This window comes from Alnus glutinosa, chromosome 11 (assembly GCF_958979055.1).
Source record: "Alnus glutinosa chromosome 11, dhAlnGlut1.1, whole genome shotgun sequence".
NCBI lineage: Eukaryota > Viridiplantae > Streptophyta > Magnoliopsida > Fagales > Betulaceae > Alnus > Alnus glutinosa.
Window position 1 is genome coordinate 23,001,272 of NC_084896.1, and position 25,705 is coordinate 23,026,976.

At 36.4% G+C, this 25,705-nt stretch overlaps 4 protein-coding genes across 6 annotated transcripts in view; 3 read left to right on the forward strand and 1 right to left on the reverse strand.

Annotated features, from left to right (window-relative positions):
* The window catches only part of LOC133881539 (pre-mRNA-processing protein 40A-like), a 28,803-nt gene extending 16,107 nt beyond the window's left edge, over window positions 1–12,696 (reverse strand). For 2 of the 3 annotated variants that reach the window (XM_062320487.1, XM_062320484.1), the window contains exons 1-17: window positions 12,527–12,696; window positions 9,713–9,816; window positions 9,278–9,346; window positions 8,846–9,181; window positions 8,568–8,759; window positions 8,361–8,437; window positions 7,009–7,078; window positions 3,654–3,706; window positions 3,492–3,549; window positions 3,032–3,384; window positions 2,871–2,943; window positions 2,674–2,796; window positions 2,514–2,582; window positions 2,356–2,433; window positions 2,087–2,173; window positions 1,953–1,987; window positions 1,714–1,819 (exon numbers count right to left, since the gene is read on the reverse strand). In XM_062320487.1, the coding sequence (XP_062176471.1) occupies window positions 1,714–1,819; window positions 1,953–1,987; window positions 2,087–2,173; window positions 2,356–2,433; window positions 2,514–2,582; window positions 2,674–2,796; window positions 2,871–2,943; window positions 3,032–3,384; window positions 3,492–3,549; window positions 3,654–3,706; window positions 7,009–7,078; window positions 8,361–8,437; window positions 8,568–8,759; window positions 8,846–9,181; window positions 9,278–9,346; window positions 9,713–9,745 (1,812 nt within the window). In that variant the 5' untranslated portion in view covers window positions 9,746–9,816; window positions 12,527–12,696. The remainder of the gene's footprint in view (window positions 1–1,713; window positions 1,820–1,952; window positions 1,988–2,086; window positions 2,174–2,355; window positions 2,434–2,513; window positions 2,583–2,673; window positions 2,797–2,870; window positions 2,944–3,031; window positions 3,385–3,491; window positions 3,550–3,653; window positions 3,707–7,008; window positions 7,079–8,360; window positions 8,438–8,567; window positions 8,760–8,845; window positions 9,182–9,277; window positions 9,347–9,712; window positions 9,817–12,526) is intronic. The other variant, XM_062320486.1, reaches the window with a different exon arrangement.
* Window positions 12,697–14,144: 1,448 nt separating this feature from the next.
* LOC133880967 (probable zinc metallopeptidase EGY3, chloroplastic) lies at window positions 14,145–19,829 on the forward strand. Its single transcript, XM_062319938.1, has 6 exons — window positions 14,145–14,847; window positions 15,978–16,175; window positions 16,956–17,180; window positions 18,225–18,463; window positions 18,927–19,081; window positions 19,376–19,829. The coding sequence occupies exons 1-6, from the start codon at window positions 14,284–14,286 to the stop codon at window positions 19,729–19,731; spliced, it is 1,737 nt and encodes a 578-aa protein (XP_062175922.1). The 5' UTR covers window positions 14,145–14,283; the 3' UTR covers window positions 19,732–19,829.
* A 414-nt stretch (window positions 19,830–20,243) lies between these two features.
* On the forward strand, window positions 20,244–22,439 carry LOC133880981 (uncharacterized). Its single transcript, XM_062319951.1, has 2 exons — window positions 20,244–20,376; window positions 22,047–22,439. Exons 1-2 carry the CDS (start codon window positions 20,330–20,332, stop codon window positions 22,327–22,329), a joined length of 330 nt encoding a protein of 109 aa, XP_062175935.1. The 5' UTR covers window positions 20,244–20,329; the 3' UTR covers window positions 22,330–22,439.
* Window positions 22,440–23,625: 1,186 nt separating this feature from the next.
* Window positions 23,626–25,562, forward strand: LOC133882624 (F-box protein SKIP22-like). The gene has a single exon (XM_062321833.1). The coding sequence runs from the start codon at window positions 23,700–23,702 to the stop codon at window positions 25,227–25,229; it is 1,530 nt and encodes a 509-aa protein (XP_062177817.1). The 5' UTR covers window positions 23,626–23,699; the 3' UTR covers window positions 25,230–25,562.
* The last annotated feature ends 143 nt before the right edge of the window (window positions 25,563–25,705 follow it).

Genomic DNA, 25,705 nt, shown 5'->3' on the forward strand with positions numbered 1-25,705 from the left:
TCTTAAAGAAAAAAGCTTTTGATTCCACCGATGTCCGCTCATGGTCCTTAAAGTTTCAACCATTTCTTTCCCTCCAAAGACACCACATAAGGCAGGATGGTATCATCTTCCATACTGCATCAAACTGAAGCCTACCAACTTGCCCTCTCCAGCATGCGAAAAGGTCTACCTCCTAATGGCTTGATCTACAAAACCAGATCAATTCATCTCAGTCCAATTTTACTTATACATCCCCCACACGAGAAGTTTCAAGTTGTCAAAACTGAAAATTACTTTAAAGACCATAGCTTCATCTTTCTTCCATGGCTGCAATGCTAGATCTTCGGTGCATTCACAGATATGCTATCCTGAACCCACCCCATAACAACCCAATTGGCTGGGTTTTATCCCTCTCTAACCCCTTCCACACCAAGAACCCTCCAAAATGAGCATTAATAAAGCCCTCATAAACCTTGAAAACCTAAAGCTTGGGTGTCTACCAGCTACTTTAAGAACACAGCCCAAGAAAAATTAGAAGATGGAGAATTCAAAGAAAAATAAAATAAAATAAAACGGTAATGTTTTTCAGTACCAGAACTGGCATGTAGAACAACAATCTTTGGGCCAAATGGCAGAGGGTGAGTCAAGGGTTCAACTCCCTGTGGGTGAGTAAAATTTTCAAGTCAACAAGAGAAACACAGATTTCCAGGTCGAAAACTGTGATTAAGCCGGGAAATTGCCACCCCAAGCAAAAAGCGCAAAGGCGCAACTCTTTCCATCAACCCATATACACTGGAAAGCTCACGGAGAAACAACTTCCATGCTCACATCTCTTGCTATTTATATCAGTCCCAAATAAATTTCAGATACAAAATTTTCTTGAGTTGTTATATTTGTAAATCATTGGAATTATTTGTTTAAATGAAGGGATTCTAAGCAATACCTTCATAGGATATCAACTTTAAAAGAAATTGATTTATGCTAAGAAACCTTTTATTCATATTCCACACTTCAGTAATCACTTACATTATCTTCACTAGATGTAAACATGTTTCTATCAGTACATGCAAATGATTTTGGGAGCTCACTGGTTTTTTACTAAATCACAAACAAGTTTGGAGATATAAAATAAAAAAGGGATCATCACCCAGTGTTCATCTCACCTAAGTAGCGGGACATACTTGCCCCAGAAAGGATCTACTAATCATAATTGCCAATAACAACAAAAACAAAAACAACAGTAAAATAACAAGTAAACTACTAAATTGCTCTCAGCCTTATTTTTGAATCCACACAAACTCTGCTAATGATTTTCTGTGGAAATTTGGATGAATCCCAATAGCTTCTTAATTCATAGTGAATTGAGTACAACGCATCAAAACAAGGATGACATATTAAACAGGTCAATTTTGACCATATATGAAAAAGAAGTACTGATAGTCAAGGAAGTTTGTTTTTTTTTTTTGATAAGTAAACTGATTGTCAAGGAAGTTAACAAATAAAGGCCTTCAATTCAATCAAAAAGTCAAAACTTCGACTTCTTTTCCACTTTTGCCATAAAATGGAACTGATTGTGAATATGGCTTTCATAGATATGAGGGACTTTATTTCTTCTTGAACAAAACATAGATTCATTTTTACTGAAAAAAGGAAAGAGGTGGGAACATACACATCAATATGTATGCATGCAAATCCTTATAATAAATGGGAGCAGTAGAAGCAGCAGAAACTTACCTTGTTTTTGAGTTCCACCAAGTAGTTATCAAACAATTCTCTGCGATCTCTATCTCGTTCAACAGCTTTAAAACGTTCATCATTCTCAAACACACTCACTGCTTTGCTGAATGATTGTTCAAAAATCCAAGTAGCAAGGAAAACTATCATGAAACTGACCAAGATATATGCAAAACATAAACCAGGTATATAAGAAGAAAAAATTCAATGTGTGTGAAACCATTTAGGGAAAAGCAAACCTCCATCTTGTGGATGATGTCAGGTCTGTGCACTCCTGTAAAAAAGTCAACTGAAGATAAGAAAAGGACAAGAAGAAAAAGTATATAATATGAATAGAGATGGTAGAAATTTCCACAAGCAGCAAGCAACATACTTCTAACATTTGTTTAAATTCTTCCCGTGCGTTTTTCAGTTTACTGCGCCTTTCCTCAGCTTCCTGTTTTTTTCTTTGACTTAAGAACTGAAACAAAAAGAATGGATTATACGATAATGAAACAGGACTTGCACTTAACAAATGGCTAGATAATACTTCCAGTCTTCCAGAATTGCCAAACAAAGAATGTGTTCCAATTCACAGCCAAAATCAGACCAACCCAACACATTAAATACTCAACTTAAAAATACATCCTTATAATAGTTTACCTCAGTGAAGGCTTGCTTCCGCTCTCCAAGTGTTTTCAGAGCACCATACCTTCTGTCATTAATTATTACTCTCATCGCCTGATACATACATTTTTGCTGTCAGGTACTAAAATAAATTTTTTAAAAAAAAAATAGTGAAATTGACATGATTAAAGTACCCGATCCCAGGTCCAGTCAGACCCAACATTGGTAGACTCCAAAAGTGCTTTGAATGCATTTTTAGCCTCCTAAAAAGAGAAAAGGCCAGTGATATCACTAGTCTATGCCCAGAAAAGCAACAATAAGACAGACTCGAATGTGGCAAGTTCTATATCATACCAGCTTATTGGCATATATCAAGGGTTCAGGATCAATTGATTTTGCAACCAATGCACTATCGGTCATTTTCTCCCCTATTTCATCTGTCTTGACTTCCTCCAACGCTTTAACCGCATCAACTCCCTAGAAAAGCATTTTTTTCATCACAAGAACATAAATAACAACAATTAAAATAAAAATAAAAAATCAAGTCATACCTCTAAGACTTTTGCAGGAATTCCATCTGCAGAGCTATGAATATCTTGAGCCGAAAGGTTGTCAACATCGTCCCTGTAAAACTCGAGCAGAATTAAATTCAAACAACATGCCATTTGTAAACTACAATCAGAACACTCAAAACTAGCAAGATTGACTATACATGGATGCAGGAATGGTACTGGCGATGGATACAGAGGCTTCAACACTTTCTGGTACAGATGCCAAACTTGTAACAACATTTACAAGTGTCTGCACTCCATCTGCCTTTTCATCTTTAGTAGAAGCTATAACAGTTGAAGCAGGTGATCCAGAAACCAACACAGGGCTAACAGCAACATCAGGTCCCGCTGAAACTGGGCTTGATGGTATCCCTTGAGCTGGGGAAGATAAGGTATCTGCACCAGATGGTGCTTCAACCACGGAGGGAGGAACAGTATATGAGACAGGAGGATTCCCAAATGTTTCCTGCTGTGTTCCCAAGAAAGATGACTTTTCTACTTGCTCGCGAGCCAACTTGAAGCAAGAGCATACGCAAAGCAGTGTAACATAGAAAGGTAAATAAGGAGGGAAAAAAATCAAAAAAGAAGTATGAGAATAAATTTGTTGATATGGGAAGAAACCTTCAGCTCCTCGGGGATCGACCATTTGGATTCCTTCGAAACCTTGTTGTAGTAGTACCTGAAACACAATCACGCACAGGAAAGAAGTAAGTCACCAATGACTTCAGAGGGTGCAGAGCCAATAAAGGAATAGCTTTAAGGAACAAATATTGGATCACACACTTCCTTCCATCAGGACTTGTAAATTCTTTCCAGTTAGTTGATGCATCAGCCCTCTGTCACAGTGATAAAAACTAAAATAAATAGAAATTCTTTAGCATAAAAACAATTCACCAAATAAGAATTCTTAAGATATAAAGAGCTCATTCCAAATGATAATAGTTAAGTAACCAGAATCCAGTAAGGAAAAAAGACTGAAACAAATTTTTTTTTTTTTTTTATGACGCGGAACCCCCCAAGGTAGGGTCACTGCATGTACCCACCCTTGAAGAATAAACCCCAAACCTGTATAATGCACCCCCACCACACGGATAGGTTAAATCTGGCTTTCACCAGGGGTGTGACCTTAAGGAGTAGTTTGCACCCAAGGGGATTCAAAATTTAAACCTGATGATTATGCCACCAAAGTCTAAAGCCTTCACCACTTGAGCCAACCCCTTTGGGGTCAAAACTGAAACAATAATAACATTAACAAAAGGGGAAAACGGGGTGATTGGTATCAATTTAACTGTAATCAAAGGTCCCTTCTAACTTGTATCAATTCTTTTTTTCATCTTTGAAAAAAAAAAAAAACCCTTCAAGCGGGTTGAAGCCCACTGTTAAGAGGCTTGGAACCTTTCAAGAGATGACATACTCTCTCTCTCTCTCTCTCTCTCTCTCTCTCTCTCTCTCGCCAATGAATCTGGGAAAGGTTATACACTTTTTTTTTAGAAGTAAATTTAGTCTTATTGAAAGCGTAAGGCATCCTTAAGTACACTGAAATGGAATGGAAGAATTTAGTACACTTATCCCCTTCCTTTAACCACATCACCCTCAATTTGTGTCTCCAACTCACCTCCTCCAAAAGTAAACACCTCTCTAACTCGCTGACAATCTCTGTCTTTTTTAGAAGCTGCTCAACTAAAGCCCTACCACCTTCAATAGTATCAAAAGCCTGAAGCTCTTCAAAAAGCTTCCTCTTGTTCCTCTCTACATTACCAAAAACCTCTTCATTCCATATCTTCAAATTCTGTTTCAAGGCCTTGAGTTTGCAAGCTAAGACATAACTGGGAGTACCTTGAAACGAACACGAATCCCACCATTGTTTCATCAACCCCACAAAACCATCCGCCTTAAGCCACTTGTTGTCAAATTTGAAAGGCCTACTCCCCCTAGAAATGTCACCACAATCAAGAAGAATCGGAAAGTGGTACTCTAGGCATTCTGATAAGTTATTTTTAAGTATATAATGGTTCAAAAATTGTAAAGGACAGGCAAACCTCTTCAAAAAAGCCATCTCTGGCACCTCATTAGGTAATAATGAAATGTCAAACCTTACTTATATCGGGTTCCTTTTTTATGGAACTATTCCAACAATTTGGATTCGATTGGATTAAGAATATGCCACTTCCATATTTTAGTTCAAGAGACTATATAAAACTCCCCAATTTACAATTTGAGAGAAGTAGTTATTTGGAGGTTAAAAAATCCAAGCAAATACGGCTACCATAGACAATGCATTCACCACATAAATCTTATTTAACCATTCTGCTCTACTGAGGACATTTTTAGATCATTGGGAGTGATGCTGTTCCAGCCATGCCGTACTAGCTGACCTCATCCTCATAGCATTCCCACTCAATCCTTACCTACATTGGACATGTCTAATCCATCTCAGCCAATGTTCTCTCATCGCGTCCTCATCATCCCCACCGTCTTCTCTGTAAGACCCGACCCTTCACTTCTCTGGCATACTATTTTGGCAACAGAAAACTACCCTACTTGACACTTTGGAAGCAAACAAAATTAACACTTGGACATGTAACCACAGCCAAGTCCATGTAACATTGGCACCACCACTAACTTTCATGCCTTATTGTCCACTCAATTCACTCTAACATCCTGGAATTACATGAAACTACTTTCAAAATGCCCAATAAAAATATTTTTGATAAGTCTATATTCCAGAGCCTGTAAATATTAAACCACAACTTTATCATAATGAGTCAAGTGGTGCAAAGTTATAGGTTTTCAAACAACAACCTACAAAAATCCAAGGAAACCTTATACAAATTTTGTTTTCTTATCAACTCAAATCAAATGTGCAGTAAAATCATATAATGGGAGCATTACATATCCTACATTGACATTCAAATGCTTGGTCAAAGCAAGAATCTAAGATTGAAATAAATGAGGAAAGTATGGGGTACGTAGACCCAGAAAGATGCACATCCTATTGTGGAAACATGGCAAGAGATAAACTATTACTTCTTTATTAAAGAATCAACAAGTTTGAGCAAATGAAATTATAACAAGCAAGGAGATAAAACAAATGACAAAATTTACTAACATTCAAGCTATATAGTAGGTAGAGCAGGCAGCAAAGACCCACAGCATATCCTACCTCTCAATAGAGTAGCACAGCAGGTACCTGTAACCATCTTTAAAGCTACGCAAGTCCCGCAGTGTATACAAGGATAATAAAAGAGTGAGAATAAGAAACAAACTTCCAAAGGAATTGAAAACACCATTAACTTTATAGGTCCCGAGGCAAAATAATGCCACTAGCAGACAATCGTCTTAATATCTTAGCAATTCTTTAGATGTAGTACATGGCAACATTGTAGTAGAGAAATGATATGAAGTGTGGAATAAACAATTACGTTTGTATTCATCCATATTGTGACCAGACTATGCAATACACCAGTAGAGAAATGATACGACCAGTTTTGTTTAATTCCAAAAGGCACATTATACAGTAACTTTTTCCAAGAAAAATCAGAATTGGGAAGGCACACACAAGAGAGAGAGAGATGAAGAGACATGTTTTCCAACAAAAGTAATAAGTGAACAAAACAGTTACTTTAAGCACCCAGCCTCAAACAAAAACATAAAAACTGGAACACAAGATATATGTTTCTTTTATTATTGACAGAGATACTTGTGGAAGTAATTGTCAGAATGATAAGCAACTTGTGTCCATTTCATAGGACAGAACTTCTGTACATAAACAAGATTGAGAAAAACAAATTTATATGAAATGAGAATTCTTCCAGAATTTCATGCAAAAGAGAGCTAAAAGTATATTATCTGACAGTTCCAAACACCAATTGGATATAATCGTCCTTACAATGAGACAAAAGAATCCTGCAATTTGAACTAATGGAGATTTTTTTCACCAGTCTAGAAAAAATATAGCATATGGAATAACAAGAAATGCAACTGAAACAAGTTTGCCCATACTGAGCCAGGTTAGGAGTTTAAATCACAGGAGAGACGTGCACCAGCATGCATATCCACCATATACTTTATCACTATTCAACAGCATGACTAATACATCATAAATTATGAAGAAGTAAGAGGAAAAGGCATGACTCACCTCAAGTGGCGTCATCAATTCTGAGGGCTTCTCCCAACTAGATAGTCGTGTTTTCTTGTTATAATAGTACCTGAATGATTAATGTGGAGAAGAATTTTAGCCAGAAGATGTAAAAATAACAAATGAAAACAATCAAAAACTATGGCTCCATTTGTTAAAAATTTTGTTTTCTGTCTTTTGTTCTCTTCTCAAAATAAAAAATTAACAAACAACCCAAACACAAAACACTCCTAAAAACACAAAAACAGTTTTCACTTTTATGTCACATAAAAACACTTTTTTGATCAGTCACATCAAAACATTTTTTCAAACTAAAAACAAAAAAAAACTCCCCAAAACACATTAACAAGCAGAGCGTATATGTCTATAATGAGTTAAAAACAAATGTAATAAGCACACCATTTTGGTACATTAAAGATGAGAGAAGAAGAATGTGGCGCCTCTAAGCAAAGACACAATTTCAATTTTTCCCCATAAATTGTAGAAATGCCAAAATGAAAGTTTTAAGCATGTAGTCACGATTTATAACGATATCTAATCAATCACAACAAATCATAAAAGACGGTGGCAAAGACTGAAACATCTTATCCATTCCATCCAACATTCAAGTGGATTATTTTTTTAAGGTTTTGAAAGATCCGAAGGGCATATGTCTAAATGCAAAAGAATAAGAGCACGATAGAGCACCAACAGAAGAAAGCATGCAATAAAACCTAGTTGCAAGAAACGGCTCACCATAATAAAGACATATGCCTCCAGGAGTTGGAATATTAAGAACACACACACACACACACGCACAAAAAAAAAAAAAAAAAAGCAAGTCCTTCCAAAAGCTGGTTGTGCTATGGATTACAAGAAAGGAAGGAGAAAAGGATGTTCAAGGGAAAAGGGGAAAAAAATAGAATAATAAGAAAAGTGTTCATCCCATGTATGACAAAAATTCAGACAATTGAAATCTCAACATCCCTTGGGATAGGTTGCCTTCTGGATTCATCAAGATAATAGACCTTCACTGAAAAACAGCCTTCCTTAGACTTAGGTGAGAATTTTTTTTTATAATTAAAAGTTTAATTAAAGACAAAGGGGAACAACTTAAGTACAGAGGAGTAGACATGGTTTTTCAATGCAATGGTTTTTAGATGTTTACTCAATAATGCTGTTAGTTTTTTATTTCTTTCTTGTGGCAGAATTTTCTGTTTCTACTAGTATTTTATTTAAAGAAAGTTCACATCTATCAAAAAAAAAATCATCATTCAAAAAAAAAAAATAGGAAAAAGAAGAAGCAAAAGAACATTTTAACCTAGACAAAGATTGAAAAACTAGGATCCTCTGCATTCATTATAACCATATACCTTCTTCCATCAGCAGAAGTATGCTCTATCCAATCTGTTGGGGCCTCTCTAGTGGAATTATGCTGGATGCTTGCTGCCTGAAATTTTTTAATATATCAACAACATATAGATAGCATTTCAGATAGCAAAGGAGTACGAAATATTTGACAATGACGTTGAACAACTCAGCAAATAAATGTGTAGAGGAGAAAAAGAAAGACATCTAACCGATGCAATGGCAGCGGGAACTGAAGGTTGTTCAGCAATGTGCTGTGCGGCAGAGGCAGTGCTCTGGCTTTCAGATGATAAACTAAGTTGTCTCCCAGAAGAAATATTGGGTGCATGCATTTGAGATGTAGACTGATAATGGGTGGAGGTATTAAAATTCATTTGTGGTTGGCCGTAAGAAGATGATGCAAACTGCAAAAGTGTAATTATAGGAAGTCAAGACCTAATAAATTGGAGTAAATAATGAATTCAGAAATAGGAACACTCCAGAATCTTACAGTATATGATGAACTGAGAGGTCTTTCTGGGCCACCCAAACCAGGTGAATAGTTATTTGGAGTTTGAGCATTAATCTGAGGCATCAAATTTTCAGATATAATGTGCATGTTTGGCTGAGCAATTGGCAATGGAATTGCCTGTGATGGTAGTGTAGCATGTCCTGGCTGACCAGCTCGTGGAGGAAACTGCTGCATTGGTTGAGAAAATTGGGGTTGCAGAGATTGAGGAGGCAATCCAACATTCATTAGCGGAACGCCTCGGCCAACAGGATAAAAATGTTGAGAAGGCACAGGATTGAACTGCTGTGACTGCTGTGCCGGACCCACCTGTCGGAACTGCAGAAAAAAAAAATGATGTAAGGAGGTTTTATCTAAATTGATGATAATAATATACATTAGGCAATAAAAACTTAGCAAGAAGGGAAGCATTACTTGAGAAGACATTGGTGGAAGGAAAGTTCGAGGAGGTTCCATTGAACCTACTATAGGAGGCTGATGAGGCTTTGTCAACAAGAGAAATCAATTAGCAAAAGAAAAGAAAAGAAGCAATACCCCAATTTTAGCAATAAAAATTCTAGCGTTTGGTGCCATCAGAAAATATTATAACTAAGGTTAAGCCTCCACAAACAAGGCTTAAACCCCTTCAGTACCTTAACCTTTTAAGGCATGAGCCTGGAAACATAAGTTTTAAAGGGAGTCCCATAGATGATACCTTCAGGACTGATGTTATTATCAGGGATAAAATCCTTATGTTATAAGCAACCTACATTTCTTGAAACTAAAAGACCAGAAAACCTTGTCTTTCTTTAGAACTAACAGTTTCGCAAGATATAAATGTTATAAGAAACAGTTTAATGGACAAACTACCTGTGCACCCGAAAATCGAGGATTATTGGCCATTTAGCAAAGTGACAAGGCTCTCGAAAGCAAACAACTGCAAAACCAGCAATCGCCACTAGCACCTTAAAACTCTGAAGATATGACATGGTAAGACACAAGGTCTGAATAAGCATGTATTGCAACACCAAATGATAATATGTGAATTTCAACAAACATACATAAAAATATGATTTAATGGAGTGAACTGAATAAGTGGAGAGTTACGCTTTATTGCTTTATTATCATGGTGGGCAATTGAGAAACATGTTCATAACATAAAAGTAGTCGACATATGAATGTTAAGATGAATCAGCAGAAATAAGAGAGAAGATGAAATAAGAAACAAAGACATTTATAAGAAGGTAGAGGTGGCATTCACTTATCCAAAAAAAAAAGGTAGAGGCGGCATTAATTGATGATAGGATAACAAAAGGGCATTTCAATGATCCAGCAATGTGAAAATAAACACATCCAGCTGTAAGAGTGTGAGAGAGGGGTTCGACTTAATTTAAGGAGTAAAAAGACAAATGGAAGGCCAAAAATGGGCTTGGATAATAGTGATAAAGGAGACAACGTTTAAAGATTTGATAGAAAATATGGCTTTAGGCAGCGGTAAGTCAATGTAGATGACATCAACTAATTGGAAGAAATGTTTAGAATTAAGATGGCCCATGTTAAACAAGAATACTAATTATACTGATGAAATAGTAATTTTATTGGGTATAAGTACTGCTACCAAAAGCCTTAACCACAATTGAGAGCAAATGTCAATATTGTACTCATGAGCTTTCCAAGTAAATAATAAAAATTAAAAAACATAAGACATCATTATTTTTTTATGGAATAGCAATGAACTTCAAATCAATCTAAAGTTTGAAACCAACAATGAAGAGTACAAAGGCGCCAAGAAGAATTTGGTTCAGTTGAGCATCAGTTTCAGTCCATTGAAAGTTGTGGTGCAATCTCTCCAAGCATCTTTCACCTTACTAAAACCCATTATCAATGCTATAATTGATACTTCACATAAATATTTTAAGGAGACTGAAAAGAGTGGAGATGTAGATTCATCTTGTTCAGTTCTTTAGAATATTAAAAAATAAAAAATAAAGGTTCCAAATAGTGTCATCGAATCAGATTGAAATGTAGACAGAAGAAAAATTGCTGATAAAAGTTAAACAGTTTCCAAATGTGAAGGAAAAAATCTCTCAACACAAATATTGAAAGCAGAAAAACACGTTTTCCGGTGATAGAGCTTGCAACTCGTAAGGAATCAGCAACTCTTGGTATTATGTGGCATCGAGAGGGAGATAGATAGAGAATGTATGAGGATTTGAATTTCCCAGTATTGAAACTTTAGTCCTAAGGTTCTCAATTTGTAGGCTCCAATATTTGACGAATGCAGGCATCTGAACTACATATATTTTGTTTGCTACCATACAAGGTTTAAAGTAGGCTAGCATTGTTTAAAGCACACTTAACAGGTATCCTGTTTTGCCCCTAGCTTTTTTTTTTAATAAGTAATTTCATTATCATTAAAGCGTAAAGGGGCGCAATCCTAGTACACAGAGAGTATACAAAGAGAACCCCTAATTAGATGAAAAAGAAGAACATAGGTTCAAAAAATCTGCAAAACTAGAAATAAGCAAACTATGATGGGCAGTTATCCAAGTATAAACTATGTTGCCCCTAGCTTTAATTTCTTATTTCTGTAAAATTTAACATTCACTTAGAATCACAACTTTTAAAAATATTTCTGTGAGACCGCCAAAATTTAAAATTACTTTTTAACAATTTCAGTTCAATATCTTTCCTCCACTCACCAGTTGATTAACGGTTAAATATCATCACAAGCCAACACATACAAAAGCAGGCCACTTTAAATGGAACAAAGATATGACAAAACCCACATGATAACCACTTTGACATGTCCACAACTATGCTCCTCAACATGCTATAAAAAGACTCAAACCTCAAAACGTTGGCTCCTGGGATCTCTTTCCGCAAACAAAAAAAAATAAAAAAATCTCACCATTCCACAAAACTCCAAAAATGTAAAGAAGTTCATTAAAAAACCTCCCTCCTGGAATAACCTTTAAGAAGCTCTACAAACTTAATTGTGTAAATCACTTTTTTTTTCTAACCAAAAAAAAAAAAAAGAGAGAGAAATAATGTGTTACACCTTCAAGTCATTCTTAGCCTACATAATCACTATTGAGGCAAACACACGGAGGGAGTGTGAAGAGGGGAAGCAGATTGCATGATGGTGGCAATGACAATAGTTGTGCAAGCTTTTGTGCCAAATGTAATGTATTTGGACTGCACAAGATAGTGAGCCTTTGAAGGGAAACAAATTTTTATGCATAAGGATAAGCATAAAATGTAATCTCTTCGAGAGAGTACCAATGGGTTTCAGTTCATACCATATTTGATTCCTTTTTGCCTTTGCAAAGTTCCTAGATAGCCTCCAGCCAATGAGCTCTAACTCAAAATCTCAATCAACAGTCACAAATTCAATAATCCCAGTAACCCAAATAAACAAAAGCCTACCGCTAACTGTAATTTAATAAAAAGTCCACAATTTTATACCTAACTATGAGAAGAACAGCCACATTCTTTACAAATAAACTCAAACAAAAGCCATAAAGTGCACGACCCAGAAACCCAGACAAACAAAAACCTAGCCCAATTGTACCCTAATGAACAAAAAAAATCCATAATTGTGAATCTAACAGTGAAAATAGTAGTCATTCTTGAGATGCGCTGAGAATACGAATTTGGCAACGGAAGAGATAGAATGTTTACCAGTCTCCGAAGGGTATTTGAAAGAGGCGCGCGTGAGGTGGGTGCTACCGAGGGCACGAAGCTATTGGCTCAACAGTCGGCACGTTATTGATTCAAAGCTTCAACTGAAAGGAAAATAAGTTTGCTCAGGAACGTATATATAACTGAGAAGCCCTTTGAAATTGCTGGGTTTTTTTTTAAAAAAAAAAAAAAAAATGGTTTGTTTCTTGTCCTCGTAGCTACTTTTTCGTTTTAATTTAAGTTTGTTTTAGTTTTGTGAATCCAATTTATTAAATTAATGTGTTCAAAATATATATAAAAAAATTATATGTAATTTTAATAAAAATATATGATTCTAATATGCATTTTGACATGCATTTTGTAGAGACGTCAATTCAATAGATTAAGTTAGATAAAAAAAAATATATACCTAATTTAATAGAAAACTTTATCCTTTTTGGTCTTTTGCTCCTCTTATTTATTTATTTTTTTCTTCATTTAAAAATAGTTAAAAATTTAAGAGGTTTTATCATAGTAAAAATCAATGTTTGATAGCTGTTTTGAAAAATATTTTTTGGTTTTCTAGTTTGATAAATTGTTTTTATATGACATAGAGTTGATAAGTATTTTTTTAGTGGGGATTCATATTTAAAAAATATTTTGTGTTTCAATTTGTTTGTTAATAATTTTTAAAATATATATTTTTTATTCTAAAAACAGTATATGTGTGTATGTATGTATATATATATATGTTGAGTCAGTTTTCGATATGATGTAAACAGAGCACGTCTTCTTAAGTTCTTCAAGCTTTCTCAATAATCCTACAAAACAGTTAAAGTTATGAAACTCTTCCGAAGGTCTCACTACGATGCTTAAGTTAATATATGAGAGAAAGAGTTCGCTTCATTCTCAAAAATCCAGTCCCCTTTTATACCCAAGGTATGGAACTATTTATAGGTTGTGTGATAAGCACCCGTCCTGCTATGGTTTTGTGTTCTTTGGCTTTAGAGCACCGTCAAAGTCTGACATAGACTCAAACTCTTCTATCCTCCAATTTCGGGATTCTTTCCTGATAAACATCTGGGTGAGATATTTGGCGGTAAATCCGGAATTAGCTTCAAACCAGGATTTTTTGAAATTGATCCAGATCTCAACTCCTGATTTCATGCGACGTGCTTGTCCCGGACCTTGGCTGACTGAGTCAGCTCCTAGTCCGGGGTAATTTGCATTCCCGAGACCCAATCATAGTATATCTCATGTCGCATATTATCGGGAATAGCTGCTTGGTGTATGTCTTCCTATATATAACTTTTTTGAAAGTCCTACTTTTGATTCTTATTAGGTCAGTACTAACCCGAAGGCCGATTTGAATGGAATTATTCGACAATATATATATATATACATAACTCTCATGGAACGAGGTCCATGTTTTGATATGGGGTCAGAACCAAACTGGCAACATACTTGGCAAGTATCATTTTATAAAATAATAAATTATCTGAGACTTGTGTCAAGGCCAAAATTAAATAAATAATGTGGACAGTAACGTTAAGACATCTTAAACAATTTTAATACTATAATGCTTATGAGCCACACGAATTAGTTTCCTTGCCATATAGATTACGGTGGGGTCTTCTCCTCTGTCATCGTCCCCGTAATAAGACGCACCTGCGAAACTACTCCAACTTTCTAGACCAGTCTCTCCCTCTCCAACCCTACTCTTTTTCTTCAGCTAGCAAGCCACCACACCATGACCTCATCATTCTTCAAGCTCCCCAATGGCCACTCTTTCCATTACTTCACATTCTTCATTGTCTTCATGGCCCCCAAGGAACAAAAACAAAAACAATTCAGGTACCATAGTCTCAGCTTTCAACAAAAAACCAATTGGCGAAAAGACCCACCTCTCATTTTCTCTCAACTCTAAACCCAGTTCAAGAAAACCTCTTAGGTTCTCCATTAATAAAGATGAGCAAGAAAGCGAACCCACCTCTTCTACTCCTTCATCGGTTGCCGTAGTCTCTGAAAAGCCAAGTGAAGGCAATGATACCCAGAAGACTGACTTGGGCAAAGAGGGCGACACTGAGGAGAAAGAGAAACGGCAAGAGATAGACTGGAAGACGGACGAGGATTTCAAGAAATTCATGGGCAATCCTTCGATCGAGGCGGCGATAAAGCTGGAGAAGAAGAGGGCAGATAGGAAGCTCAAGGAGCTTGACAGGGATAATAGTGATAACCCAGTTGTGGCGTTTTTCAATAGAGTGGTGCGTGATAATTTGACTAGAGAGAAGGAGAGGTTGGAGAAAGCTGAGGAGGCCTTCAAGGCTCTTGATCTCAACAAGGTTTTTCTTTAGCTTACCCCTTTTTCATTAGTTACAGCTTTTGATGGATATCTATTATCATCAACTTCAAGCGTGTCACGATTAAATCATAATTTATCTCAAGTGCTTAAGCGCGTATAAAAATAGATGAATTTGATAATTAATTTAGTTATATTATAGAGAACACTTACCCCTTTCGATTTTTCATTATTTTTATAATCATACCCTTGCACTTTAAAAAATTTTAATTTGGTGTATTTATTTATTTATTTATTTTCAATTTCAACAATACATTAAAATTTTTCGTTAAATCATAATAGGGGTATCAATATTTCTAAAATACCAATATTAAATTTAATGGAATTTTCAAAAATATGGATGTTGAATTTTTTAAAAATTATATATATAAAAAAAATACACATGGGTATTTTGAGAATTTTGATAGAATTTAACAGAAAATCATAACGGATGGGTGAAATTGAAAAAAAATGGAAAGATGGATTGACTAAATTGACATTTTATTTTTTGATAAGTAACTAAATTGACACTTTGTAAAGTTTAAGGATATGATTGCAATAGTAATAAAAGATCAGGAGTGATAAATGAAGTTTTTTCTATACTATAACACTCTCCTTACATATATTGAAGTTCTCCTTTAATAGATGAGGCTTAATACATAAAATATTTAATTGAAAAGTGAATGACGAGGAGAAAGTTCGAAAAAAGGGTTTAAACTTAAGAGTTAATACCATATTATGTTAATCACCATTTATCCCAAAAGCTTAAATCTATAGAAATGATTAATTTAATCATTGAATTTATATTCTAACGTTGTTGTCTCCATGCGTTGTGGTATATTAGATCAATGTCAAAAAGTGTTATTCTTAGCGCCTTTAATATTAAAGGTGATAGCTTGAGGAGGATTTACTGCTTCGTAATTTACAGATTAAGTAATATCGTATTGTCTTATTTCTTGTTTTCAGTTAATTTATAATAATGACTTATGTTTAAAAGCGAGCTATCTATACCATTATATATTGTTGGTCAGTAGTATATTGATCCAATCATACACTGAGTTGCATTTGTTTCTTTTAGTTTATTCAAAAATCTTGAATAATGTGTTTCTTTTTGGGCCAAATTCGATGCGGCAGTTGAAGACCTGTTTCGGGTTTGACACATTTTTTGCCACTGATGTTCGGCGTTTTGGAGATGGGGGCATTTTTATTGGAAATTTGAGGAAACCCATTGAAGAAGTCATTCCCAAACTGGAGAAGAAGCTATCTGAAGTGGCAGGGAGGGATGTGGTTGTATGGTTCATGGAAGAAAAAACAAATGACATTATAAAACAGGTACATATATATCTGGAGAAATGCTAGATACTTTAATTTTATCTAACATTCATCCAACAAAGCCAACATGACACTTCTAATTAACCTTTGGATTAATCATTGTTGAATAAAAAAATGATCTAATGGTTGATTTGAAGTGATACATCTGCATTGTTAGACAATTATAGAATAAAAATATAGTATCTAGTATGCTATCGAAATTATTATTGCATTGATCTTTTTAACATTGCATTTTGGATGTATGATTTATGTTCCCACATATTTTTGTCAAGAATTTCTACCCGTTGAATTTATTGTATCGTTTACATATTCTCTGTTCCTGGCCATTCTTTGTAGCTGTATAAAGAGTAATTCTTAAAACTCCGTTCTGGAATACTGGCGTGACTGCTTGATAATTGTGAAGATATAGCAGATGGCCATTCTCAGTTCAAATTTTTTTTCATTACAGACATATAGCAGTAAATTTTGGGCTCAACATCATATTGTAATGGTCTGCGGTGCTGTATTGTGGCTGTCTGCTTGAGTCCTGAAGTGGTCTAAAGCCATTGTTTTGGTAGCTATGAGGTCTAAAGCCTACATTTTTGGAGGCTAAAGCTCCTCTTGGACTGTCTATGTCTTATTCAAGGGATTTTTTTGAGTTTTTCCGTGGCTGTTTAGATTAGCCCATTAGCTTCTTATCAGTGGGGAAAAAAATATTATGTCTTATATATTGTTTTTTATTTCTTTTAAGCTGTCACAGTTGTCATTTAGACTTAATGTTATAATGCTTGTTCTTTTAAGGCTTGTGTGGTGGAACCCAAAGCAGAAATCGACCTCCAGTTCGAATCAATCAAGCTGAGCACCCCTTGGGGTTATGTTAGTGCGATAGCCTTATGTGTTACAACCTTTGGAACAATAGCTCTGACAAGTGGATTCTTCTTAAAGCCTGATGCTACATTTGATGATTACCTAGCTGATGTTGTGCCTCTCTTTGCTGGCTTCATTTCCATTTTGGGAGTTTCTGAGGTATGCTTTCTGTACTTTCTCATCAAACTTTACTATACATATCTTATGTTGCTGTGTGATCGAATGATTCAGAATTATTGTGGTTTTAACTGGTACTTTCAATTTATCCTGTTTGCTTGGATGAATAACTACTTGTATCATGGAGGTCTCAATAATTCGTATTCTAACCCGGTGACTGCAGATCCAATATTGAAAAGGTGCCCACATAATAAGAGAGATTAAAGATAACTTATAAAAAAAAAAAAAAAAATCAGAGAGAAAGATATGGTACTTGCTATTGCATCGTTCTTCCACTACTTTCATGTTGTATCTTGCTAAAAGAGGTGCCCAAACACTGAAGAAGAATGAAAATTTGGCATGTTTTTAGATTTTTCAGGACATTATGAATGTTTCAATATGTTCAATTTGAGGAGTTATATGTCTTGGATCGGAATGGAATGTTATCCTCTCTTCCTTTTGTTTAATGAAGTAATTTTTATTAAGGGATTCTTTAATAAGTGAGACATCCATGTCTATATTTAGGATAAACCCATTCACAACGTGTAGGGTCTAGGGATATGCATTACAAGTTGTAGATGCTCTGAATGTGTAAGTATCTCTCCTACTTGTTTTGGGCATGCTGGAAAATTTGGGACTGACACTGTTTGGAGCTTGATACTTCATAGTTCAGGTCCGAATGTTCGAAAACCTGTGAAAGTCTAGGGACTATAATAGTAACTACAACAGTTTGGCAAGAAAGTTGAATATGCTAAAAATTGTTAATAAGGGTCTCATGAGGTGAAACTTCTAATAATGCAGAACAGAGACAGGGAGAATAAGGTAAGATAACCTTGTTGTGGTGGGGTTGCAATGTCTCATCAAAAGAAGCATGTGCTCTCTTGAATATTTGCACTTATATGCGGTTACTGCAATTAATCTGAAAATCATTGGCAGTAGTCATTCATAATCTTAAGATGGGTTTTATTTTTTATTTTTATTTATTTTTTTGTGGTAACACCTCTTTCTATGTCCAATGTATTGAAGGCCATATGTTCTGTTTTGCAGATAGCCACAAGGGTAACAGCAGCTCGTTATGGTGTCAAACTCAGCCCATCTTTTCTTGTCCCGTCTAATTGGACAGGGTGCCTGGGAGTGATTAATAACTATGAATCTTTGCTTCCAAATAAGAAAGCTCTTTTTGATATTCCTGTGGCACGCACAGCTAGTGCGTATTTGACATCACTCGTGCTTGCTATTGCTGCATTTGTAGCTGATGGCAGCTTCAATGGAGGCGGCAATGCTTTGTAAGTTTTCTAAAGTGCCTTTCCTTTCTAATTAGAAGACATAATTTATTATGCACAAGCAATCTTTGTAGCTCTGCTTTCTTTTGGGATATAATATGGATATGGCTGTAGAAATTAGTTGGTAGGGGTTCTAACCTGTTAGGCTGTTAGCATTGTACCATGCTTACATTAATTGGGTGCCAACCATGTAGTTGTCAAAGAAGTACGACATTTCAACCTCCAAAAGTTGCAACATCGGGTGAGACCATTGTTTTAGTAAATCATGGTTAAGAGAGATGTGAAAGACCTTTAACAACAACGCGGCCCCTTTGTAAATTCTTTATCTTGAGAACTTTCATCTGGTACAAATGATGGCACATTGCTCACTTTAGTTGTGATTTTGTTTAGCACACCCAAATGGTTTTTATGCCAAATATGGTCACAGCAGCTCATGTCATTACTTTCTTCTGTCCTTTCTACACAGGTATATAAGGCCGCAATTTTTCTACAACAATCCCTTGCTTTCTTTCATCCAATTTGTTATTGGACCTTATACAGATGACCTTGGAAATGTACTGCCTTATGCAGTGGAAGGTGTTGGAGTTCCTGTTGATCCCCTTGCTTTTGCTGGACTTTTAGGTAGGTGACTCACTCTCTTCGGCCTCAATTTATATTTACTGCTTATCTCATATTATATATTTACGGCACGATATTCAGTCACGCCAACCCAATGGAAGCCATAATTATTTTACAATGCACATTAAGCTCAAACAAATTTACTTGGCCTAAACTTGGAGGGATTGAGCCACAATCAATTGATCTTTTCACGCACTTTTTGTGTGGGTGGTTGTTGGACCTCTCTATATTTCATTGGGATGCCATAGGTAATGGAGGCAGTAAGAAGAAAGTGTTGACTACTTCATAATTATGCAGGAATGGTGGTGACTTCTTTGAACTTGTTGCCTTGTGGAAGACTTGAAGGAGGCCGCATTGCGCAAGCTATGTTCGGGAGGAGCACTGCTACCTTGCTATCTTTTGCCACATCGCTTTTGCTCGGTATCGGCGGCCTGAGTGGAAGTGTCCTGTGCTTGGCATGGGGGTTATTTGCAACGTTCTTCCGGGGTGGAGAGGAAATACCTGCAAAAGATGAGATCACCCCTTTGGGAGATGAAAGGTATGCATGGGGTATCGTTCTTGGCCTTATCTGTTTCCTAACTCTTTTCCCCAATGGGGGAGGGACATTTTCCACCTCGTACTTCGGTGCGCCATTTTTTAGAGGTGGCTTCTAATTGTACGTAAATGGGTTTAATTATATCGTGTCCAAGTTGTTCACAGACTGCTGTATTCTCATTCACAGACAAGTAAATGATGCACTGTTGTTTGTGTAGCTAGCTAGAAGTCAGTCCATTGTTTCTTTCTTTTGCAAATTTGCATGAAATTTGACTAGGATTTGATACAATAAACCCAATGTTCTGCCACGTATAAAGCTTTATTCAATCTGATCACCGCTCTTCAGTCTTCGGAGAATAAACAAAAGCAAAAGAAGCACCATATTTAATTCCATTTATAGATAGTATAGTATTCCACCATGATGATGTCTAAGCAGAGTCTTAGAGCCGCAGAAAGATTTCGGCTTCACTTTAGTTTGCTTTTATAAAATCTAAACAAAGGCGTAGATTAATATTCCAGATCGAACTTATTCTTTGAAAAATATTCCAGACACATATGTCTGCGTACATTAACTAATTCAGGGCATGGGACTTTCAAGTACATGCATCTATATATTGTATATCATCCCCTCTGAAATCTTTCATGCACACGCAATATCTTCCTGCGGCCTGCCCATATATTCAGTTTGATATTTTGCACTAGTTCTTTCTGAGAATCATGGCGAGAGGAGGGAGGGTTGCAAAAGCAAACATGTTAATGCTAAGGTGATCATTTCCATTTATCTTGACTTCTATTCTACTTGATTGGTTTACTTTTGAAATTATTAAGGCTCTTTTTGTTTCTGCGTAAAATATTTTTTTTTAGACCGGTGTTTGGTACGACTGAAAATAATAGTCAAACCGAAATATTTTCAGTTTGATCAAAAAATGATTTTCATTTTTAAATTTCGTAAATCATTTCCGAGTTTGAACTTCTCATTCTCAAATCGTCGGGATACCGGCCACCACGACCCAACTGGGCCATCGCCAGGGCCTGGCTGAGACTTCTCCAGAACTCGGTCAGCCGATACCTGCCAGGAAGTCATGGGGACCCGCCGGGACATGTGTTTGTGTTTATGGCGGGTCTTGACGGAGTCATGGCAGTGTCCTGAAACTCAAATTTTTAGGTTAATTTATTATTATTATTTTTATGTTGCGAATAAAAATTTATTTTTATAGGTTAATATATATATATATATATATATATATATATATATATATATATATATATATATATATATATATATATATTTGTGATTTTCCGTACGCGCCAAACACCGAAAAATATTTTTAGAGAAATCGTTTTTAAGAAAAAATGTTTTCCACTGAAAACATTTTCCATTACTGCTCCGTTTGTTTCGACGTAAAATGATTTCCGTCGTAAAATGATTTCGACGAAATTATTTTCAGAAAAATTGATTTTCTTAAAAATATTTTTCGGGGTTTGGTTCGCATGAAAAAATTACGAAATGCAAAAATCAGAGTTTGGCAAATATCGCCGGAATCCGGCAACGTCCGGTCGCCATCGCCGGATTCCGGCGAAAAGTTTGACCAGATCCCGGCCATTTTGGCCAGATCCGGCCGGATCCGATCATATCCGACCGGATTCTGGCCGTTTTGGCCAGATCCGACTGGATCAATAGCCGGATCCGTCCAGATCCGGCCAGCTTGGTCGGAAACCGATAAATTCCGGCTGGAATTTGGTCATCCCGTGGCCGGATTCCGGCGCCGGTACAATTCCGGTGACCTGATTCCGGCGCCGGCAGAATTCCAGCGACCAGATGTTGTTGGACTCCGACGCCAACCGAATTCCGACGACCGATAATTGTTAAATTCTGACGATCGGATATCAAACATGCATGTAAGAACGAAGAGTTTCATTTCGGAAAACGATTTACGGTTTTAAAAATCGTAAATCGTTTTCCGAAAATTAAAGAAACTTTTACGGTCAAACCGAAAATGATTTTCGTTGACCATTATTTTCACCCCTACCAAACACCGAAAAATGCCGAAATCGTTTTCCAGAAATCATTTTACACCGAAACAAACGGAGCATACGTCGAAACAAATGAAGCCTAGCTAATGTAAATATTATAAGCAGATGTAGTTTTGGTATATTAGTTATTACATAATATAAGAGTATGTTTTTATTAGAGTAATGTTATTTAATAGACTGTTATACGATTGCTATATAATTAAAATGACGTGTTAATGAAAATCAGCATTTTGATCTGCAAGAGCTTGTAAAAAAATAAAAATCAAGAATAGGTCAATTCAGTTATAACATTTTTAACCAAAAAGAAAAAAGAAAAAGGAAAAGAGCTAGTGTCATATATATATATATATATATATATATATATATTGATCGAAGGGAAATGCATGTGACATGCGTGCAGGCAAGCCCTGCGAGATGAGCGTGGGTTCAGCAAGCACGCAGGATCAGCTGATGCGCAGAAAAAGTCAGGAAATTCAATCGGCGGCGAGAAGATGAGCGAGTCGTCGTGCTGGGTTCCTCATCCACGTAGCGGTGCATACTTTCCGAAGGGCCATGAGTGGGTGATGGACGGCATTCCGGAGCATGCAGCTTCTTTAAAGCAGACTTGCTGGCTAAGGAACGTTGATGGTGTGGACAAAGCGGAACCAAATTCTCCCCAAGAGGATCATTGCTTTCATATATAGTAGCTTGTAATTATATATATATATATATATATATACTCATCAAAAGCAAACAACTCAATGGTTTGCTCTAAATAAACACCAATATAATAAGATGAACACATTTGGTACTACCGTTTGTTACAAACACAAGTGAAAAGATAATATAATTTGGAATAATAAAATAAAGAAATAAAGAAATAAAAAAAATTAAGTGGTTCGATCTATGACTTATGTTCACGTACATGGTAAAGCGCAAATAGCTACATTTTATTCTTATTTTTTTTAGTGATCTATTTATAGGAGAATTAGATCGATAATACAATTAATAGACTTCAACTACAAGTCTACAACTACGTAATAGTCTTCAGCTATATGACTACGTGCTAGACTTTAATCGTAGCTAGCTAGATCACAATTGCTGTAGTTAGGTCAAAGTCTTCAAATGTAATTATGTAACAATTTTCAACTGTAGTTAAGTCATAATCTTCAACTGTAGATTGAATTCTTGAACTCTTGATATACTTTAACACCGTAAAATAAAAATAAATTCAAAAATAAAAAAAAGTAAAGAAAACCAACCTAGCTACCTTCGAGGACTAGCAAATTAAGGAGAATGGTTAATTTCATACTAATTTAATTGCAAAAAATAATCAGAATTTTCTAAAAGTATAGTATTTCTAGTTGAGAGAAAATATGAATTTAATTAATTTTTTTTTTGGTAGAATATGTTAAAATATTATTTATTTTAAAAGATTAAATTAATAAAAAGTGTAAACTTAATTCTTTAATTAATATTTCTAGCTCCTTAAGAGATGGAGTCTCGTACTGAATAACACTATATAAGAGTATTCATGGTAGGACCGTCGCATATCTAATACATATTAAAATAAAAAATAATAATATTTAATTGATATAGAGATAAATAAAGAAAGCTATTTATAAGTTCACGAGGTATATTTCGATAAGTAAGTAAAAAGTAGTTTTATTTAAAAAAAATTGTTAAGTAGGTGCTGGAAATACTCTGATGACATGGTAAATAACCATTGAGTGGGCAATTAAGCTGGTGATCGATCGGTAGGCAAGCAAAAAAGGAGAAGCAACTTTCAACTTGTCTAAAAATTCAAATAGAAATGATGAATTCAAATGAATTTAATCATTTAAATAATTTAACACTAATTCAATAATTTTTTATTAAAACCTAATTGGCTAAAGATAAAGGTGAGTAAAAACCACCTTGCATTTGTGGAAGAAAATTAAGATTAAATCCATCTCTATTGTGGATAATTAAGAGTTGCAGATATTATCTGTTAACTGAATTTTTTAAAATCGAGAATAAATACTTATCCGCTTCACCTCCCCCGTTAATCAAATCCTCTTTTTGCTTGTTTCCCATGGCAACCATGAAACTGAGAATAAGATCCCTCGAATCCAAACAGACCCTGAAAATCGAAATCCCCACTCCCTCTACTCTCCAACAACTCAAGCAAACCCTATCTCAATCAATCTCGTCTTCCTCTTCCTCTTCTTCTTCTATCTATCTCTCCCTCAATCGCAAGGACGAGCTCCACGCGTCCTCACCCGAAGCGTCCCTCCAGTCCCTCGGTATCACCTCTGGTGACCTTATCTTCTTCACCCTCAACCCCACTGGCTTCTCCTCCTCTTCTCAAATCCTAGCGCCCAATTCCAATTCCGTACAACAACCACCTCAAACCTTGCCTCCAAATTTCTCAAATCTAGAAAACCCATCTGAAATTCCTCCAGAATCTCAAACCATAGAACAAATTCCTTTAAATCAAGACACCCCAGTTGGATATTTGTCCGTACAAGGGCCTGAGATTGCAGACTCCGATATGAGCGATTCGAGGAGTTTTCAGGAACAGGACGAGTCTGTGGTTGTTTGGAATGCGGAAAACGAAGGAACCCTAGAATTTTCCGGTGCTGAAACGATGGGGGTGGATGATGGGTCGGTTTCAATGGGGAAGAAGTTTTCGGAGCGTTGTTTTCTGAGAAGGGTGCTGAGCAAGGAGCTAGGCGACTTTGGTGGTGACCACGCGCTGTTGGTGATCGCGGTTCACGCGGTTTTTTTGGAGTCCGGTTTTGTCGGATTCGATTCGGTCTCGGGCATGCGGGTCGACCGGTTTCACCTTGCGGACGAGTGGCCTTCGAAGGCTTTCACGGTGTCGCTCTGGTATACTCTGCCTGAGCTTCTAGGACATGGCTATAGTACTTTTGGTAATGTGGTTGAAAATGTTGTTTTGAAGTTTAAGAGTTTAGGGCACTTTGTCGTGATCTATGGGTCTTTGGCTAAGGGCGGGTCGGGGTTGTATCGAGTGTGTTTGAATGAGAATCGGTTTGTGCCGGCGATCACTTTAGCTAATAGTGACTCGGTTGATAGCATTAGCGAAGAAAGTGGGTGCCCGGAAAGTGAGATTTTTGAGTTTTGGAAGACGGTGAAGGATGGGCTCGTATTGCCACTTTTGATTGATCTTTGTGAAAAGACTGGTCTCTGCCCTCCACCGTGCTTTATGCGCCTTCCCGCGGATCTTAAACTTAAGATTTTGGAATCTCTTCACGGTGTCGATCTCGCGAGGGTGGAATGTGTGTGTTCCGAATTGAAGTATTTGTCTTCAACTAATGGGTTGTGGAAACGGAAATTTGATGATGAGTTTGGACGAGCGGCGGGAGCGGAGGGATTTGTTCATTGGAAGGCTAGGTTTGCTTCGTCTTGGGAGAGCAAGAAGAAGAGGAAGATTGAAGTTAGCCCGCAGACACTGCTTCGTCGGTGGCGTCTTCTCTTCCGCAATGAGAATCTATATGGCGCTACTTTGGTGGGCGGAAATCGTGACCGAGTACCGCTTCAGCAGCTTCGACCGCCGCGTTTCCTCATTTCGGAACATCCAGGGGGTTCCAGCGGCTTCTAGACGACGATGGGGCGTTAAGTACAGCCGCGGCTGTACTTAACGTCCCATCGTCGTCAAGGAGGACCCGATGTCTAGTGGTCCGGTGCTGAATCCTGGGATAACAAAAAGCCTTCTTTTTTTTTTTTTTTTTGGGTATATAAATAAGTCTCACGTTCGACATACCAATAGAATGAAAGAACTTTTCTTTAGGTTTCATTCGAGAGAGAAGTGATTCTTGCACAACAATATTGCACAATGTGAGTGGCTGTATTGTGCACAAGTTGTAATCTTGTTGTGCAATTGGTTATTGTGGGTGAAACATGTTATATGCACATCACTTATACATTTTTTGTACATCACTTTTTAAAATCAATTATTAGATCTGTAGAGGTCCTACAAATTCAATGGTTGATTTAGAAAATTAATGTACAAAAAATGTACAAGTGATGTGTAAAAATTATTTCTCATTGTGGGTAGTGTATACGACTTTTGGATGA